The following is a 20769-nucleotide window of genomic DNA, read 5'->3' on the forward strand; positions in this document are numbered from 1 at the left end:
TTTGCTTCCATTACTAGGATTTAGAGTCCTAGGAAGTTATTCATGCACCTAACCTAACTTTAAGATAGGGAACAGAGAGATCTGAGTTTTCGTATAGCTGGTATGAGAGCTATATGTTAGCAATTGCATGTTAGAACCTTTCTAAGATGTGCTAATAGTGGCTTTGTAGGGTATTTTGTTCATCTCATGGCCCAGGGATGAATGAATGTGCATTCTATATTATGATATTTTAATATGAAAGTCGTTATTATGATTGTTGTTTGTTGGGATTGTTGTTTTGCTCTAGATAAGTTGTAAGCCTCATTAGAAGAGGTATAAGATTTTTCTTGTTTGTAAAAATCCAATTTTTGTTCATAGAATGGGATGAAAGCTTCAATTTGAAAGAAGCATAGGATTTTACTTTTTAATGTAAAGTTTCAAATTTTTTTTCCATTCTATGTAACCCATGGAGCATTTGAAAGTAATCCGAATTAACGCTTGAGAAATTAGTGAATACCTTGAGTGTTTTGGAAATTATTCGAGGTTGTAGAGAGGTTAGTGAACAACACTTAGGTTATGGAATTCTGTAGGAGCACTTGAGTCATGGGATTAAAGCTTGAGCACTTCAACCGATCGAGCAGTGCATCCAATAGTGGTAAGTTGCATCCAATGGTCCTAAAAAAATTTTGGGCACTTGAGCATTAGTGACAACAAATTGGCAATAAAGAAAGGACAACAATTGAAAAAGGCAAAGTTTGGGGTCTTTGAAATAGATTAAAGCTTGCTTGTGATACTCACTAACCCTAATTTTTGTTGCGGGTATTATATTTGGTAAATTTGGATGATTATCTATTTGGGTTACCAAATTTATGCAATAGGATCCCTAAGGCCATGACATTTTTTTATTTTATTATTCCTTTTATGCTATGATAATTTTTAGCATGTGTTAAAGAATGATAAAATAAATGCATAGTAATTTTGATTTTTTCTTAAGAAATAAATTTTCAAAACAAGTTTTTTCCAATTCTATTTTTCTATGATTTAGTTATTAAAATATAATTTTTTATTCCTTCTGAAAGATTCAATTGGTTTTTGGATGGGTGGTTCTCCAAGTTCTCCTACCTTGAGATAAAGAGGAAACCACATAGTCCTTCAAACTCTCCCCCCTTGAGAGGACTTTTGGATGGATTTGGATAGTTCATGGATAAGGAATAAGAGGGTAATTCTTTTAACATAGGAGTCCCAATTTAAGAATTAAATAATGGATTTGGAAGATCTCATGATAAGAAAGGTTACTAAATTTTTTTGTGAAAAGTTTTAGTAATTTAATGGAAATATAAAATATTTTTGAAAATGCATTTCAAAATTTAATTCCTTTTAAGGAAATAAACATTTTTTGGAAGTTTTTCATAAAGAATATTTTATCCATTAAAGAATTACTTAAGGTTGTGTTTTTGATAGTAGTTAATGGAATAAATTATTATGAAGTTTCCATGAGAATATTTATTATAAGTTGGAAATGTGTAAGGAATAAGGAAAGTATATGTTATGAGGATTTTTGAATTTGAGAAGCAAAAGTTCCTTTAATGGATAAGGTGCTCGCAAGATTTTCAAAATCTCATATTAAGGGAATATCCTATACTTTTACAATGGATAGCCTTATGTATTCGATGCTATGTGCTAGACCAGATATTTGTTTTGTTGTAAGAGTAGTGAGTAGATATTAGTCTAATCCATTATTAGAGTTTTGGGTGGATGTCAAGCATATACTTAAGTATCTTAAGAGAAAGAAGGAACATATGCTTGTAAGTCTTTATGTTGAGTTGGTACTCCTTGGGTATTGGGAATTAGACATTTAGTCTAATGAGAACTCTTATAGGTCTACCTCAAGTATGTGTAAAATCTAAGATGTATTCGTTGTTGTTTCTAAAACAATAAAGGAAGATGTTTGGCTTAAGATATTTCTTATGAAAACTAAGGGTAGTTCTCTTGGTTGTATCACCAAAGACCTTGTTTTTTATGACAATGGGATGGTGACATGGTTTAAAGAACCAAGATATCACTAGAAGAGAAAACACATAGCAAGGAAATACTACCTATTTTGTGAGATGGTACCAAATATGACTGCAGAGCAAATTCTTTTTATAGTGCCCAATCTACTTTTGGGACTAGTTAGAATTTGTTGGGATTGAACCCCTAAAAGCAAGATATGATTGTAACAAAGTTAGACTTCACTGTCCCCAAGCTATCATTTTTATGTATTGATATTGATTTGAACATTCAACTCATATCTCTTACTAAGGTACATTAAGAGTTGCATAGATGATACAAGTCATGGGTTCCTTAGAAATAGATAAGTTGTCTACAGTTAGTTCGTTGATTTAAGTAATCCAATAGAGATTGTAGTGCACTACTTTCTAATTGGATGGATGACTTGTCTTGGTCGCTGGGATGGGTTTTCCATGGTGAGTGCACTGGTGTATGTGAATCACACTAGACACCCTTATGGTCAAATATTTGACCTAGGGTCATGGGTTGAGCTCTAAGTCGCCTAGAATTCGGGGCATGACATTAATCCTTCCAAATGATTCAATCCCTCTATGTCAAGCTCAAGAAAGAAGTCATCAGGCTGAAGGTTGTTGTGTTTACAAGATTTGTTTCATTTATAACACATCTTCACCAAGTGGAATTAATCTGAGAACATCCAAATATGAGGTATGGCACTGATCTCTAAATCCTAGGTTGTTTTCTATACCTATTTCTTCCATTGCTAGGATCTAGAGCCTAAGGAATGATTACATATATACACCTTAATTGGTCTTGGAATAGGGAATGAAGAAATTAAGATATTTTCCACATTCCTAACATTATGTATATAGTGAAATGCTCTTAACCATATAGATACATTGTAAAGTTATGAGGATCCATTGACCTTGGAATATATAATATCTACATGGAAGGGAGTGTTATTGAATTTAATAACACTTTGAGAAATGGCCTACATTTAAAAATGGTAATGAAACGTCTACATAAAAAAGAAAAAAAAATGAAAGAAAACCCCTTGAAGGGAGAATTTTTTTATTTATTTTTATTTGATTAAAAATTACATAATAATAAATTTATGTCCTACATAAAAAATAATTAATTAAATAGTAAATTAAAAATATGTAAACCCCTTGTCTTGTTGATTTGGCATGAATGCATGCAATAAACAAACCATGCCTAGAGTAATGTTTTTGTGCCCTTAAATCGGTTCATTGAGGGCCCATTTGTTTACATAATTAGAAAAAGTGGTGACACCTAATCAAAATCATAAAACATGTTTAAAATCCCATTAAAAAATAATAAGTATTATACTTCAATTTTTCAACTATTTGTTTAAGCAAAAATCAAATTTTAGTTGTTAGATTTATATTGATGGATCAGGTTACTTTTAAAATATAGGTGATCAAATTATGAATTTGTTATAAATGTAATTTTTTTTCAATCAGTATATCTTATTTTGGAATATTTTTAGCATCAATCATGTTTATTCATCTCTACAAACTTTGGATTTAATTAATTCATTTGCCAAAAAAAGTTCTTATTTTTTTGGGATAAAGTAATAAATAAGGTATATAATTGGTCATATAAGCATGATTCAATAGATACTTTTTTATAAGACATCCTTAATTGAGAGTATAAAAGGATTAGTGGAACTTCCATTTTTTTTTATGGATGAGTAATTGATGGAATGATCATTTAGATACACTTTCTATTTATTGTTTTAAAAAATAAAAATTAGCAATAATTTCTATAAAATAAATAGATAAAAATTACTTTTAAAGTTTTAAATTATAGGTGTTAAAATTTTTAATATCTTAGGCTCCTTTTGGCCATGTTTTACGAAACATGTTTTTAAAAATTGTTTTTATTCTTTAACTTATAAAAAGTTTTTAAAAACAAGTTTTAGAAATATGGTCAAATAGGCTCATGTTTTCCTTTTGTTTTTAAAAATTGGTGAAAACAACTTCCATTTGTTTTCTAAAAATTGTTTTTTATTTCGTTTTTAAAAGTTTCCAAAGAATAATGACCAAACAGTGTTAGAAATTTTTAAAAACAATTTTCAATTTTTAAATTACATTGCCAAATAGGTTCTTAGTTTTTTAAATAATTTTTAAAAGTTCTCAATTGCTTCTTGCATTTTATTACAAAGTTACTATTATTTTCTCTTTTTAAAAATACAAAATAAGAAGTATATTTTTAGGTGTCATGACATTAATTGAATTTTGAAGAGTTAAAAAGTTCCTTGAAACTTGATAAGAATTTTTGTTCTTATCTAATTAATTTTATTAAAAAAGACTTATGACTAAAAATTTAATGATAAGATTTAAAAAATATATATATATATATATTGAAGTTTATTTAAATAGAAGTTATTTTGATAAAAGTTTTATAATATCAATATTATCCTTTTAAGAATTTTTTAATTCTTGTTTTAATTTTAACACAACTTTTAGATAAAATCAAAAACAAAAAATAAGTGACAAAGTTTGATATGAATCTTCAACATGACTCAATTCAACACCTTTTTTAGGATTTTAGTTAAGTATAATCCGAGTCAAATTTCAATCTAAACTACACGTTCAATTAAACTGATGTTTTTAGGTCTAACTTATCATAACCATAACCTACTTAATTCATATTTAACTTATTTAAATTTTGATTTTGAATAAATAAGCAATGTTTTAAAAACCGAACTAGCTTGATCGACCATCAATCGGAACCTAGTTAAAATGAAATAATTGAATTTTCTTTCATTTTCAATAAATTTAATTTAAATATTATACTTATTTCATTTAATTTAATTTGATAATATAAAAAATAGAAAAATAAATGTCATTGATTTTTAATCTATTTATATTATTTTAATTTTTTTATATAATTATCTTATATTTTAATGATATATAAATTATATATTTATTACGTCATCGATTGGACCGCAGTTCTACCATCAATCCAATCAATAAATCATAATTCGATAATTTTTTTAATTTAATAATTAGTTCAATTCTAAAAATATTATAAATAAATCCATTGAATCATAAATATATCAAATCAAGAGGTTAATAATATTGACATAAATAACACATAAATCAATTTAATTAGGATATAATTATTAAATGGGTTATATAAAATATTACCTATTTAATAATTACATTATATTAATTATATATTTTTAATCCGATTCTTATTTATATTATATTTTTATTAATATACATTTAATCAAATAATTGAATTTTTACACAAAATAAATACAACCCACTAACACAAATTATCACGCCCATAAAAAAAAGGCTATTGAAACGAGAATAACGAGGCTACTTGATGATGTTTGCCTATATCACAACACAAAAACATCCTATAACCCAAAACAACAAAAAGATTTCGCGCATTAAACATTTGGGAGGTCCCATTTTGGGCGAGGAAAAACCAAGTCAATTACTATTAGTAAATCAAGTAATGCTCCTTCGCTTTTGGAAAAATAAAAAGGGGATTTGATCAGGTCCCAAGAGCCAAAAGCTAATGGATGTTTTTCTGAATGCCCTAACAGAAAGAGGTCAATATACGAGTAGGTGAACGATGATACTTAGAATCTTCATAAGAAAAAGTGGTATCAAATGGCCCATAGTTGGCACTTTGTGTGGAAATTTTGGAACAGTGACACAAATGATGAATTCTTGTTGATTATTATGACACAAAGAGGTCCATTAACTTGACCTTTGTTAAGCATATCTTTTGTGATAACGAAGGCGAATCTTGTGGCATGAAGTGCAATTCGTTTTTCTCCCTTATCAAAAACAGAGAGACGTCAAGACACCACTTGTTTTCCAAGCTTTCTTTTTCGAGGTCAAATGAGTTTAAAAGACACGTTCAACGAAAAAGGAGAAAATATTTTTTAAAAACCACAGACACTTTCCCGAAGCCACGTTGGGTCGGTCAAGCATAAGATACTTTGAATCTTGTAAATAATCGTGTCTATTTAAAATAATAAGATATTCACAGCTAGTAAGTGAACACATGTCATGCACGGTGTATACGGACAATGTTATTTTCATAATTTAATCATTTTTTTTTCAATCTCACATGTGTATAGTTATTTTCAAATATATCACTTTTAAATAATAAATTTTTTATATAAATCTAAAATTTATTTATGGATTTGTTTTTTATAATCATCTAAAATTTTATCTGATCATTATTTGAATTAGAATGTTTAATCAAAATTTATTATGGTAACTCTGGATATCATATCATTTAATGTTTAAAAATTAATTTTATTTTTTTAATTCTATATATATATATATATATATATATATATATATATATATATATATATATATATATATATATATGTATGTATATGTATTTTGCATTAGGATATTAAGTCAGTATATGGAATTGGTTAGAAGAAATTACGCTCGACTAATAAAGATTTGTTTTATTGTTTTAAATGCATACAAAAATTGTGAATTATTTTTTACCATATTTAATGAAATAATTTAAAGTGCATTTGAGAGTTTTCTATATATATTCATTACTAAAAAATAGTAATTTAGTTAAAAATATAACATTAATGAATAAATAATATTAAGTCAGTATATGGAATTGGCTAGAAGAAATTACGCTCGACTAATAAAGATTTGTTTTATTGTTTTAAATGCATACAAAAATTGTGAATTATTTTTTACCATATTTAATGAAATGATTTAAAGTGCATTTGAGAGTTTTCTATATATATTCATTACTAAAAAAATAGTAATTTAGTTAAAAATATGACATTAATGAATAAATAATATTTACATATCAAATATATTATCTAATAATATTTTATCATATTAATCGATAAATTGAAATTTATAATGGTAACTTTAGAGATATAGAGTATCAATATTTTGTTTAAAAATTAAATTTAATAATTAGATTGTGTTTGATTTGAGAAATGTTTACTAGTTTTAATTTTCTATTTTCATTTTAGTTTTTACTTTATTTTCTTCCTTTCTTAAAAATACATTGGATTTGTTAAATCTTATTTGGTTTGAAGTTAAAAAATTGTGAAAAATATATAATTAAAATTTTAAATAATTTATATATCATGTTATGAGATGTATTATAATGAATAATATTTCTTCTTTTATAATGCATATAATGCACATAATGTGATATTATGTAGTAATAATAATAATATAATATATTATATATATTATATTTTACATACTTTAATGTTATATTGCATTTGTTCATTATATTTCTATTCTATTTTTATTTTCAAATGCTTTAATAAAATGTTCACTCTAATAAATAAACAAAATATTAATAAAGCATATGATATTTGTTTTCAAATATATATGAGATAATGTTTTATTCATAATAATATTTCTTTTATGCAAAAAAATATTTATATTTCTTTTATATGGATCCTACAAAGTTTTCAATTTTGGTTTCAACTCTTTTAAAAACGGTTTTTTGTAGACCCTCCATTTTATCCTCATAATACATGTAATTTATCATACTTATTGCCCCTCATTTCACTCATTTATACAATACATAAATAAGATCTCACTTTTTCTTAGTTGTTCTTGTACACCTCAATGGTTCGTCTATTACTCAACTCTTGCACTGACTCTTCAACCACTTGACCTTTTGGAAAGGGTTTTGGTTCCATAGTGTGACTTCAATGGTACCCTACGAGTTCCCAAAGTTTTGATTGTTAGCTTTTTTTCCTATAATATTTGTATGAATATCATTTAAGGGTATCGATTGATAGGTAGGTGAATCAATTAATTGGGCATCAAAGAGTCTTATGTATGGAAGACTCAAATTTATAAATGGGGAGTTAGAAAATTTAACTCATATGAATGTAGTGTTACAACTTTTGTAACCCCATCATCATGAAATTTATTTGGTACATTACGTTTATGAGTAATGGAGGAAAATGGAAAAGTATAACCTATGCATAGAGATGCATTCAAGTCCATAACCCACCATTACCCATTAATTTGTACATAATGGGTGTAAATGATGAGTATAACTCCCATATAGTCTTTGATAGGAAGACTAAGAGATGTATTTTTTTTTTTTTATAAGTTGAGGTCCCAAGCCACACTCTCATTCTTATGTCTTTTTGTTGTTTTAATTTTAATAACATAAACCACATAAGTGACCCATCCACTATATGAGAGTACTAAGTTGAAGACCTTGACAATCCAATTCACAAGGTGACTCAATCTCACTTCAAAAGTGTTATTGGTATCATGGATCAATGTAAGAATATGATCATTATTTTAGCACTTATATTTATTTTGTTTTATGCATCCAAAATTGTTTTTAAAAATAATTATTTCCGCATAAAGTTTATAAAAGTTTGGTTAACAATTAGTATCAGAGCCAACCAATTTTGGATCATAAGACATTTTTTTTATTTTTATTTTTTATTATTGTTTGATCTTATGGACAACTAAAATATATATGATGTGAGGCATATGAATGATGTAGTAACACACATTTTCAATGTTTCATGATTTCAATCATATCAATTGCATGATTTTATGAAAGTTGCAAAAATATGATTAGTAATTTAAATGTGTGATTATGGAAATCTCAATAAATAACTTTTCTAGTATGTATGTTTATTTACTTGTTTGTTTGAAGATGATCATATACATACATGTGTGTGTGTGTGTGTGTGTGTGTGTGTGTGTGTGTGTGTGTGTGTGTGTGTGTGTGTTGTTCAACTTATGAAACAAGTATTGATCAACCCAATGGAAGATCATCACCATGTTTGATCATATGACAAGAGTTTAATAATAAAAGGTTGATGAGGTTTTTACCCAACGGTATTAAACTTCTTTACGTTTCAATACTTTTATTTTAATAATTATGCCATATCTATATGATTTATGAATTATTATAATTCAACCTAACAGAGGGATTATAATAATATGCTTTTGAATTATGTGATTGTAGTTCGGTCCAACGAAGGAACTATGATATGTTATCTTATGTTTATGATTAATGTGATATCTAACTTAATTTTTGTTGTAGTTAGATTATTGTAAAGTGTGGTGTTAAATATTGGCATGATATAAAATAATTTTCCTTTTGAATTAAATTTTATTTTTCAACAATGAATCTTACTGCTATTATAGGTTATTTGTCTGGTATTGAAAAATTAAGTGGGGCAAATTTTAAAAAATGGAAGGAACAAATTGGAATTGTTCTTGGTTGCATGGATTTGGACTATGCCTTAAGAGAGCCTACACCCACAAAGCCTACTTCTGAAAGTACTAATGAACAAAAGGCTTTATATGAAAAGCGGGAGCGCTTTAATCGCATGAGTCTAATGATTATGAAAGGTTCAATCACTCTTGCAATTCGTGGGGCAATCTCAGATTCAGATAATGCAATGAGCTATATTAAATCAGTTGAAGAACAATTCTTAGGAACTTCCAAGTCCTTGGCAAGTACTCTTATGATCAAAATGATAACAATGAAATATGATGGTCATAGTGGTGTACGTGAGCACATCATGAAGATGAGTGACATGGCTTCTCAATTGAAAAGAATGGACATGGCAATTTCTGAAGGTTTTCTTGTTCACTTCATAATGACTTCCCTTCCTTCACAATTTGGTCCTTTCAAAATTAATTATAATACTCAGAAGGGTAATTGGAAAATGAGTGAACTAATTGCCAAGTGTGTTCAAGAAGAAGAGAGGCTTAAAGTGGAAAAGCCCAATATGGCTCACCTCACGATTGGTCTAAATAAAAAATCCTTCAAGAAAGGTAAAGGCAAGAAAAAGAAGCAAGGTAATGATGTATCTCACAATGGGCAAATGGATGAAAATAAGATACAATGTCATTTTTGCCACAAAAAGTTCACAAAAGAAGAGATTGTTCTGGCTTTAAGGCTTGGTTGGAAAAGAAAGGTAAAACTCAATGCTTAGTGCCTTATGAATCTTATTTAGTTGATATACCACCAAACTCTTGGTGGATTGACACTGGTGCAAGCATTCACATAACGAATTCATTGTAGGGATACCTTACAAGCAAGAGACTAAGTAAAGGAGAGCGAACCATTACTTTGGGAAATGGAACAGAAGTGGAAATTGAGGCTATTGGCACTCTTCGTTTAATTTTGGATACTGGTATCATTATGGATTTGGTAGATACAGTTTATGTTCCTATTTTTACTAGAAACCTAAGTTCAGTTCCAAGACTTGATTCTTATGGTTAAGAATTAAAGTTTGGAAATAATGGAGTTTTCTTGTTCTATAATTCTTGTTTGGTTGGCTCTGGCACTTTACATGGTAATCTTTATTCATTGAATTTAGATTGCAAATATTCAGTCTCTTTTATCTTAACATGTGCATGAATTCTCTAAAAAATGAAATCGAGTGAATGAAAATTCATCCATATTGTGGCATAAGCGATTGGGTCACATTTCAAGAGAAAGAATGGAATGTCTTATTAAAGATGAAATTTTGACTTCACTTGATTTTTCTGATTTTACTAGTTGTGTTGAATGCATAAAGGGGAAATACACTAAGGTTAAGAAAAAGGGTGCCTTAAGGGCTACTAAATTGTTAGAATGTATTCATTCTGACATTTGGGGACCTTATTCAATTCCAACTATCAATGAACATAAGTACTTTATTAGTTTTATTGATGACTTTTCAAGGTATTCTTATGTGTATCTTATTCATGAAAAATATGAAGCATTAGATGTTTTTAAGATTTATAAAGCTGAAGTTGAAAATCAACCCAATCGGCGAATTAAAAGTGTAAGATCTGATAGAGGTGGTGAATATTATGGTAAGTTCACCGAATCAGGTCAACATCTTAGTGTTTTTGCCTTATTTTTAAGAGAGCATCATTTCATTGCAAACTACACAATGCTTGGAACACTAGAGCAAAATGGTGTAGCAGAGTGACAAAATTGTACTCTAATTGATATGGTGAGAAGTATGATGAGTAACTCAACCTTGCCTGAATTTTTGTGGGGTGAAACATTGAAAACTGATGTTCACATTCTCAATCGTGTTCTTAGTAAGGCTGTACCCAAAACTCCTTATGAGTTATGGGTGGATAGGAAACCGAATTTGAATTATTTACATGTATGGGGATGTCCAGTTGAAGCTAAAAATTTTAACCCACAAATAAAGAAATTAGATTCTAAAACCATAAGTTGTAATTTCATTGACTATTCTGAAAGATCAAAAGGTTTTAGATTTTATTGTCATGGTCAGGGCCCTAAAATTGTTGAAATTAGACATGCTGTGTTTTTAGAAAATGAATATTTTAGTAGGAGAATTGAGCTTAAAAAGTTAACCTCTAATGAGGTATCAATACCAATGATGGAATATGGTGTGACTCAAGAGATTTCTCGTAATGAAAATGAGAATGTCCCAACTACAGAAGTATCTTTACGTAGATCACAAAGAGAGAAAAGACCCGCTATATCAAATGACTATGAAGTTTATCTTAATGAGTGTGATTATGATGTTGGCTTGGAAAGTGATCCTACTTCTTATGATCAAGCCATCAATAGTGAAAATTCAATTCTATGGCTTTATGCTATGGAAGAAGAGTTGAAATCAATGAAAGATAATGAAGTTTGGGATCTTGTAGAATTGCCAAAGGAATTAAAACTATTGGTTGCAAATGAATTTTTAAAACCAAATATGATTCTAAGGGCAATATCGAAAGATACAAGGCCAAGTTAGTTGCAAAAGGATACACTCAAAAAGAAGGAATCGACTATAAGGAAACATTTTCTCCTATTTCCAAGAAAGATTCCTTAAGAATAGTCATGGCATTAGTAGCTCATTTTGACTTAGAGTTACATCAAATGGACGTTAAAATTGCCTTTTTGAATGGTGACTTGCATGAAGAGGTTTATATGGATCAACTTGAGGGTTTTCAGGATAAAGGCAAGGCACATAAGGTATGTAAACTTAAAAAGTCCATATATGGTCTAAAGCAGGCTTCTAGACAATGGTATCTTAAGTTCCATGAAATTCTCATCACTTTTGGTTTCAAAGAGAATCTAGTGGATCAATGTATATACCTTAAGATCAGTGGGAGCAAAATTTGTATTATTGTATTGTATGTTGATGATATGTTGCTTGCTAGCAACAATATGGGAATGATTTTTGAGACCAAACAATTTTTATCCAAGAATTTTGATATGAAAGATCTTGGTAAAGCATCCTATGTGATAGGAATTGGAATTCATCGAGATTAAATCATGTGGATTATTAGGATTATCCCAAAAGAACTATATTGAAAAAATTCTTAAAAGATTCAACATGCAAAATTGTTCTAGCAGTGTTGCTCCCGTTGTGAAATTGGACATATTTTGTGAACTTCAATGTCCCAAAAATGATCTTGAAAAGAAACAAATGGACAAAATTCCTTATGCTTCTACAGTAGGGAGTATCATGTATGCTCAAGTTTGCACTCGACCAGACATAGCTTATATGGTAGGCATGCTTGGTCGATACCAAAGTAATCTAGGTATTGATCATTAGAAAGCAGTTAAGAAAGTATTGCATTATTTGTAAGGGACTAAGGACTACATGCTTACATACAGAAGAACAAATAATTTAGAGATTATTGGTTATTTTGATTCTAATTATGCCAGCTGCAAGGATACCAGAAAGTCTACCTCTGGCTATATTTTTATGTTATCAAATGGACCTATTTCATGGAAGAGCCATAAGCAATCATTGATAGCTTCTTCTACAATGGAGGCAGAATATGTAGCATGTTATGAAGCCACATGTCATGCAATATGGTTGAGAAAACCATTGAGAGTATATTGTGATAATAGTGCTACTGTGCGATTCTTTAAAAATAATAAGACTACAGGAGGATCAAAGCACATTGATATTAAGTATCTGGTTGTAAGGGAGAAAGTTCAAAATGGAGTTGTCTCTATTGAACATATTAAAAATACACTCATGTTAGCAGATCCATTGACAAAAGGTCTTCCACCTAAGTTTTTTATGGATTATGTTGCACACATGGGCTTGGTGGCAAGTTTGTCAATTTTAGATTAATTGAGAGTGTAATGTATGTGATCACATTATAATGAGAATAAAGTTCTTGATTATGATATATTGATGATTATTATGTTACTTTTATACATCATTTTTGTGCACAATCTAGATGTTTAAAAGTTGATGGGACCATTATGTGAATGAATTAGCATTATCACCTTAATGTTGCTAATGTCATAAAAGTCATTGATTCATGTTAGTGGAGGTGCTAGTACTATAATCCTTGAAGAATATTGGATCTTTGTGTGATCCAATCATTTCAATGATTTGGTGTTAGTGGTTCCATGAAACATAATCTTAAAGTAAAGAATGCCTATTTTGAGAAATTGTTATGGTCATATTATGTTTTAATCTATTACAAATATAATTATGTAGGCCAAGTGGGAGATTGCTAGCTTTTTCCTATAATATGGGGTCATATATAATTATATTTGTATGAATATTATTTAAGGGTATCAATTGATAGGTAGGTAAATCAATTGATTGGGCATCCAAGAGTCTTATGTATGGAAGACTCAAATTTATAAATGGGGAGTTAGAAAATTTAACTCATATGAATGTGGTGTTACAACTTTTGTAACCCCATCATTATGAAATTTATTTGGTACATTATGTTTATGAGTAATGGAGGAAAAGGAAAAGTATAACCCTATGCAATTATAGAGATGCATTCAAGTTCATAACCCACCATTACCCATTAATTTGTACATAATGGGTGTAAATAATGAGTATAACTCCCATATAGTCTTTGATAGGAAGACTAAGAGATGTATTTTTTTTTTTTTATAAGTTGAGGTCCCAATCCACACTCTCATTCTTATGTCTTTTTGTTGTTTAAATTTTAACAAAATACACCACACAAGTGACCCATCCACTATATGAGAGTAGTGAGTTGAAGACCTTGACAATCCAATTCACAAGGTGACTCAATCTCACTTCAAAAGTGTTATTGGTATCATGGATCAAGGTAAGAATATGATCATTATTTTATCACTTATATTTATTTTGTTTTATGCATCCAAAATTGTTTTTTAAAATAATTTTTTCCACATAAAGTTTATCAAAGTTTGGTTAACATTGATGTGATTGGAGCTCATATGGGCTTCATTGGTGCAATTGAAACTTATTTTTGGCTTGTTTTATGTTGTGCTACCAGTTCAACCAGCCCTCAATCGGACATAAGGCAACCCTCAACTGGATGAGGCAACTAATTCAACCAATTGGAATTAGTTCAACCAATTCCCTCGACCAATTCATTAGGTTCGCCTCTTTTGACCCCGTTTCATCCAGTTTTCAAGTCTTCTCTTTATTATCCTCCTTTGGAGGGTTCCTAAGGCTAGTTTAGGTTGGTTTTTTATGAGCTTTAACCCTAGGTTAGAAGTCTCTTTGGGTTAGGTTTTAACGTGAATTTGAGGATTGGTGGAGATGGTGACAAATGTCAAAATCTTCACCATTTTTTACCATATAAAAAAAGGTCTTGGGACTCATTTCCAGGGAACTTCTCTCTTGATTTTTGAAGGAAAACTTTGTCTAATTTTCTAAAGGAGGAAAAGTTCATGGAGATTTGAAATAACTTGGTTTGGAGGAGGGATTTTTGCATATAAGAAGCCAAGTGATTCACTTGTAAGGAGGCTTTTGGGTAAGTTCATCTCCATTTTGATTTCTTTTATTTATTTCTAATTTGTTTTCATTTTCTTTTGATTCTTGAGATGATGAGTGTATTGAATGTGGATATTGAAAGGCCACATACTTGATTTTGGGTTTTGTATTTCACCTTTGGAAATTTTTTTTCTTCTTTTCCTCACTTGCTCACCTTAGATGCTTGAAGAAATGCTTAATCTTTTGTTTATTTTATTATTCAGTAGTTTTTCAAGCCTTGTTTGACTTAGTTTTGTTCTTTTTGGGTTATTTTCCATTTTTGAAGCTCATTGATTTAATCATGATATAAAGCTCTTTTAGATATGAGATCCTTGGTTTTCTTTTTATTTTTGTTTTGGGGATTTTGTCTTCCTTTTTGTTTTAAGGATTTAGAAAGTGTTTCATAAATAATTTTGAAATAAAATATGAGAGTCACATGTTTGATATTTTGTTAAAATGAGTTTTCTTTATAAAATACTCTTTTGAACCTCATTTTTCTTTCTTTTACTTCTTCAAAATTGATTGCAAAACCTTGATTTCTTTTCTTTTTTGGCTGAATTTCAAGAACCTTTGAATGGCTAATTGATTGGAGCCAAAACCAAAATATACACTCCAATGGCACATATATGATATGATATATGCAATATAAAAATCTCAATCATCCAACTTAACCTAAATTGATGCTAAGACCCTAGTTATGATCTAACTTCTATTTTGATCCTAATTTCAGGTTTAAGGAGTGAAAAGAATGCTCGCGCAAAAGTCATTGTCAATCAAGGAAGTAAAATGAGTTAAATATGCTTAAATGAGATAGTCAAGACTAACGGAATATGAAGAAATGCAAGATGAAGACCATGAGATTTAGAGGTTAGGAGTAGCCATTATGATGCAAGAAAGAAGATATGTAAATATGATAAATGAGGAATAAATAAAAATTCATCAAAGTTCACATGGAAATTTGGAACTCAAAATTTGGCAATAGCATATACTCTGAATTTGGAGTAAAATTTGGAGTACTTTCCAGGGTCAATTTTGGGCAAGCTATATATCATTTCAAAGTTTGGGAAGTTAGGAATCCAAAGCTTTAAACGGTGCATATATCAAAGCTAAAACAAAGAAGTTATATATGCAACTTTGAAGCAAGCTAGGCAGAGAAGAATGTTGAATTTAAAATTGAGAACTTGAATTCGAAATGGATTTTAATCATTTAAAGTTCAAAGGACCATAAGGAAACTTTTGGTAGAGGCTAAGTTCAAATCCTCCTACCTATATCAAACCAAAGGCATGTGTTTTAAACCCAAAAACATGGTAAACACACATGAACAGTGGATGAGTTCAAAATTCATAGTGAATTTTGAACTCACATGTTGGATTTCTAATTGAGCCTTTTTTTTCTCCCACTTATGAGTTTGAAATTGATTTGAAACTCACCTAAATTTTGAAATCAACCATTGGCGATCGATTTTGAACTCTAAAACATGTCAAAACAAGTTCCAAATGCCTCCATCCAATTTGAAATGCATAATGGTCATTTAAAACTCATAATATTTTGAGTCTTTTAGGTTGTTTATGACTCTTTTTTGTAATAAGTGGCCAAAAGAAGTGAGCCACATGTTAGGTTATTAAATTTACTGTATAAGCTCTCTTAGTTCTAGGTTTTAGAGGTTCTCTTCCCACAGTTTTTACGTTTGTGGTGGAAGAAGATAACGACTTTGTTTTGTTTCCTTTCTTCTTTATTTAATACATTATTTTTAATTTCTTTGTATTCAAGATATGGATTTTTACTCTATTATGGATTGTAAATGTGACATCACCCGTACAATAAGCTAGAAAGCCAATTTAGGGCTTGAAACATGAAAAATGAAGGACTAGAAACTTAAAGGAATAATGGGTAAATAATTATGACAATAAGATTAATGAATAGTTGGATTACAATATATGAATTTTTGGTCCTATCCGTGTGAGTTATGTTAGGGAATGATATGATAGGTTATTACTCGATACTAGCAATTTCTTGGTAAGTCATGATAATTAGTCATCTTGGTCTTCTCTATCGTTATCTATTCCAAAGCAAAACTATAAAAAGTAAGACTATCATTATATATTCCAAAGCAAAACTATAAAAAAGTAGCAATGATAAAAAAAGTCAAAATTTGAACTAATAATTAATTTCATCGAATTGATGGTTTTAGAAATCAATTTTAGAAAGGAAAAATTAGTTTTGAATAAACTTTGACTTATAGAGTTCAAATTGATTGTAAGTGACCAAATAACTCTATTTAACCTTATTCTCTCTAGTTTCTATACTTAATTGAATACAAATGAAATTGAATCAAATCACTTATTGAAAATGAATTAAAACTCTTTTTGTAAATAAATAAATTGAAATCATTAATTTGAAATTGTTTTTAATGAACCCCTTTGGAATTTCTAGAAAAATTGATTTTTAAAATATATTTTTTTAATCAGTTTAATGAACCAATTTACATAATTCTCTTATAATTTATCTTGTACATTCTCGTAATATGCTTTGATTATTATTTTTTCTGTATATTGATTTGTGTTCTTCATCTTGACATCCATGATTAATTAATTAATTAATTATCACATTCCCTCCATTTATTTAATAGAGACCATATGTATATGAGCTTAGAGGGGTGTTATAGATCATCATCGTACCTTCCCAATAGGTAATCTAAACCCGATCTAAACTTGATTTTTACAATTATATCTTTTTCAAATAAAGAGACACATGTTTTTTTTTCTTATTTTGTATTCCCTTTTAAAAAAATAAACTTCAACCTTTTAAAAAAAAATCAAAATTTTCACAATAAAAATGAGTCTTGAGTGACAAAGTCCGTGAAAAATGTGAATCCACACATATCTTAACTTATATTTATTAATATATTATTTTCCAAAATTCATTTTTTATTATACTTAATTAATTAACTATCAATTCATGTTATAATGAATATAAAATATTAAACTTTTTTTTTAAAAAAATAATTATTTACTCGACCCATACTATTCCAATAACTAGCTAGAATTTGATTGAATCTAAGTTTTATTATCATTAATTTTATTTTTACATTGACTTAAAAAACGAGTTCACTTTTTAAAGGACGAATTCATTGTTTTTTGAAAATATGATCTTGCTTTTAGAGTGAATTCATTTTTTCAAAAGGTTGTACTTGAAATCCAAAAGTATAGACCTTATTTGATAACTGTTTTAAAAAAAAAAAAAATTTGATAATAGTTTTTAAAAATTATTTTTTTATATCTTATAAAAATAAATACTTATTTTGAAACTTGAAATGTTTTTAATCTTTTCTATATTTTTAAATATAATATTTTATTTTAATTTTTTTTATATTTATATAATTATTTTTAAAAAATATTTATTAAAAAAACAAGTTAAAATAATTTTAAAAGATATTATTTAAAAATAATTTTTATTTTCTGATTTTTAATTATCAAACACGTTTTCTTTTTCTTTTTCTTTTTCTTTTTTTTTTTTTTTACCGTTTTTCAAAAATAGTTATCATGGTAGTTGTAAAATTATTTCTTCTGCAACCGCTTTTTAAAAGTTACAGTATCCCCGCAAGAAGCCCAAGTTTCGGGTAGGGGCCACAAGCCCCCGCGTTCAATTAAAAGAGGACAGCAGTTTACATGCCTGAGCACTGAACACCTTCACCAGGGTCCCAATATCAAAGTCTGATGGTGACTTTCTGACCGGTTGGGCCATGGGACAATTTTGAGTAGAATCTATCACCACAACGTAGAACTCCAGTGCAAGTGGTGGTGAATGCCTCTAATGGTTCCACTCCATTCAGACATGCCCATATGGGAGAATAATTCAGTTCACTTTGTTGTGCATCATTCAAAACCCAACATAGACCCCCCAAACCCTAGACTCTGATGTTCTAACTGATCCCAGGTTAGGGAAATGGGCCTGGTATTGAAGTTGTGGAGGAGGGAGGGAGAGAGAGAAGAGAGAGGAGAGAGGAGAGAGGAAAAATTATTTGAGTGGAGAAGGTTGGAGGGTTGGATAAGGACAAGCTCTGTTCATGGTTTGACCATGTATTTTTAGATAGATTTGGGATGCCACTAAAAATTCAAAACAGTGGCTTTGTATTCCAACTCAAACTGACTTCTTCTCACAAACAATCTTATCAAAGATCATCATGGTTGCTTCTAAGCAAGACTCATATTTTTCATAAAATATTGTGAGATACAATTAAAAATATGAAAAATACTTGATGCTTTCACTCGGAATAAGGTTAAAACAACTCTTCAGCTCCTCTAAATCGTATCTCCCGTCGTAAGATTCCAAAAGAGAAGGTCAAATTTCCACTCATCACACAAAGATTTATCAACACTACCCACATGAATCAAACGATGGATACCACTGAATTTATTTATTTATATATTCATACTTAAAATTCAAATTGAATCGTCCAAACTCAAACCCAAAGGGCAAATTGTATGAAATTCAATCTAAAATTATGAATTGATGAAATATACAGAGGTTATCAGCAAAGCAATGAGGCTGCCGGACAATTTTACGTGACAATGGAGCCTTCACAACGAAAATCAGACTCCGTTCTCTCCACTCCCTTGATCATCTAACCTTGCCACCCTTTTGTGTAGATAGCTAAAAAGAACCTCCCAATTTCATTGACCCAACCACCTTCACCACGGCAGTAAAGGAGATCAAATTGAAAGCAATAGTGAATGCATTTCTTACTTCTACTCCCTTTGAGAAGAACTTCTCCAAAACCCAGTACTGTAAAACTTGTCCCACATTTCTTTCTCTAAGTCCATTACCTCTTGTTCCGATTCGTTTGATTTTACCGAAATATCGGTGTCTGTTACATCGCCTGAAATCGGGTGGATTTGGAGCTCCGTGTCATCGCAGCCGCAAGGGCAGCGACGGCGACGCGGCTGTAGAAGACCCTTCTTGATCATGCGTCGGAGGCGCTTCTTCTTGAGCGCGCGCCGGCAGAGGCCTGCCGGAACCTTGTAGACGGCGAGGACGAGGAGGTTCACGAGCCCACATGGACAACAGCAGGCCACAGCGGCGCACTCTGCGGTGGTCTCACCTGCCACCTCGGCGAAACGGATGCTGCCGGAGGAGGATTGGCTGGCCAGCAGTGGTTGCCGGCGGTTCAGGGAAGGTGGGCGCATGACGATTTGCCGAGTCATGATGAAAAAGATAACAGAGTTGAATTGGAAGAAATCGGTTCCTAGGTTGGGTGGTCTTTCAGGAAGCTTTGACGAATGTGAGAACTGGGTTTTCCTTTTCACCAACAGAAAACGATAGGCTTGGATTTCACCCGAGAGAAAAAGAAAACGCCCTAGTGCCTGAGAACAGAAGTCGAAGTTTCGGATTCCAATTCAATTTCTTGATTCTTTAAACCCCTTGTTCTTGATTAAAATCCTCGAATGCCCCAAATTGCAAGCAGATAGCAATCCCAGCTGGAAAATACAGATGGAAACCCTCGAGAAAAAACAAACTCTCCCGAGAAAAATTCAGCTGAGATTAGGCGACGGGACAGAGCTAGTCCTCCCAGAAAGATGGGTATTGAGCGGAGGAGGAAGCAACAGCCCGGGCCGTGCTGATGACAAACGGCAAAGGAAATCAGGGCGGGAGGGATCCGGTATATAAGGGACAGAGGTTGTCGCCGGCAAGGTCTGAGGTCTATTGTTGACGGTTTCAGATTCTGAGGTTCGGGCTTTCTTATGGGCCGCAAAATAAGGGATAGCAATCAGCAATAGAGAAATGAATGTGAAGGCATTTGGTATTTAGCGGATGAAACGGTTGAGGACAGAGATACGTGAGGACGTGCCAGAGAAGAGCTCGTGGAGAATGGAGATAGACATCATCAAATGTCAATCCAAATTATATACTGAATATATATTTTTTTAATGGTTTAGGGAAATTATTTTATTAATAAATAGGAATTTATTATTATATAAGTCTGTTTATTTTAATATCGGATATGATTATGAACGGTTAAATGTGGGGTCATGTGTAATAAAAATTATTA

The 20769-nt window shown here is 30.3% G+C and overlaps 1 protein-coding gene across 1 annotated transcript; it reads right to left on the bottom strand.

Annotated features, from left to right (window-relative positions):
• Positions 1-19106: 19106 nt before the first annotated feature.
• On the bottom strand, positions 19107-20566 carry LOC117919733. The gene is made up of 2 exons (XM_034836974.1): positions 19471-20566; positions 19107-19437 (listed from the first exon to the last, which is right to left on the bottom strand). The coding sequence occupies exons 1-2, from the start codon at positions 19922-19924 to the stop codon at positions 19433-19435; spliced, it is 459 nt and encodes a 152-aa protein (XP_034692865.1). The 5' UTR covers positions 19925-20566; the 3' UTR covers positions 19107-19432.
• Between the last annotated feature and the right edge of the window lie 203 nt (positions 20567-20769).

This window comes from Vitis riparia, chromosome 8, assembly GCF_004353265.1.
Source record: "Vitis riparia cultivar Riparia Gloire de Montpellier isolate 1030 chromosome 8, EGFV_Vit.rip_1.0, whole genome shotgun sequence".
Classification (NCBI taxonomy): Eukaryota; Viridiplantae; Streptophyta; class Magnoliopsida; order Vitales; family Vitaceae; genus Vitis; species Vitis riparia.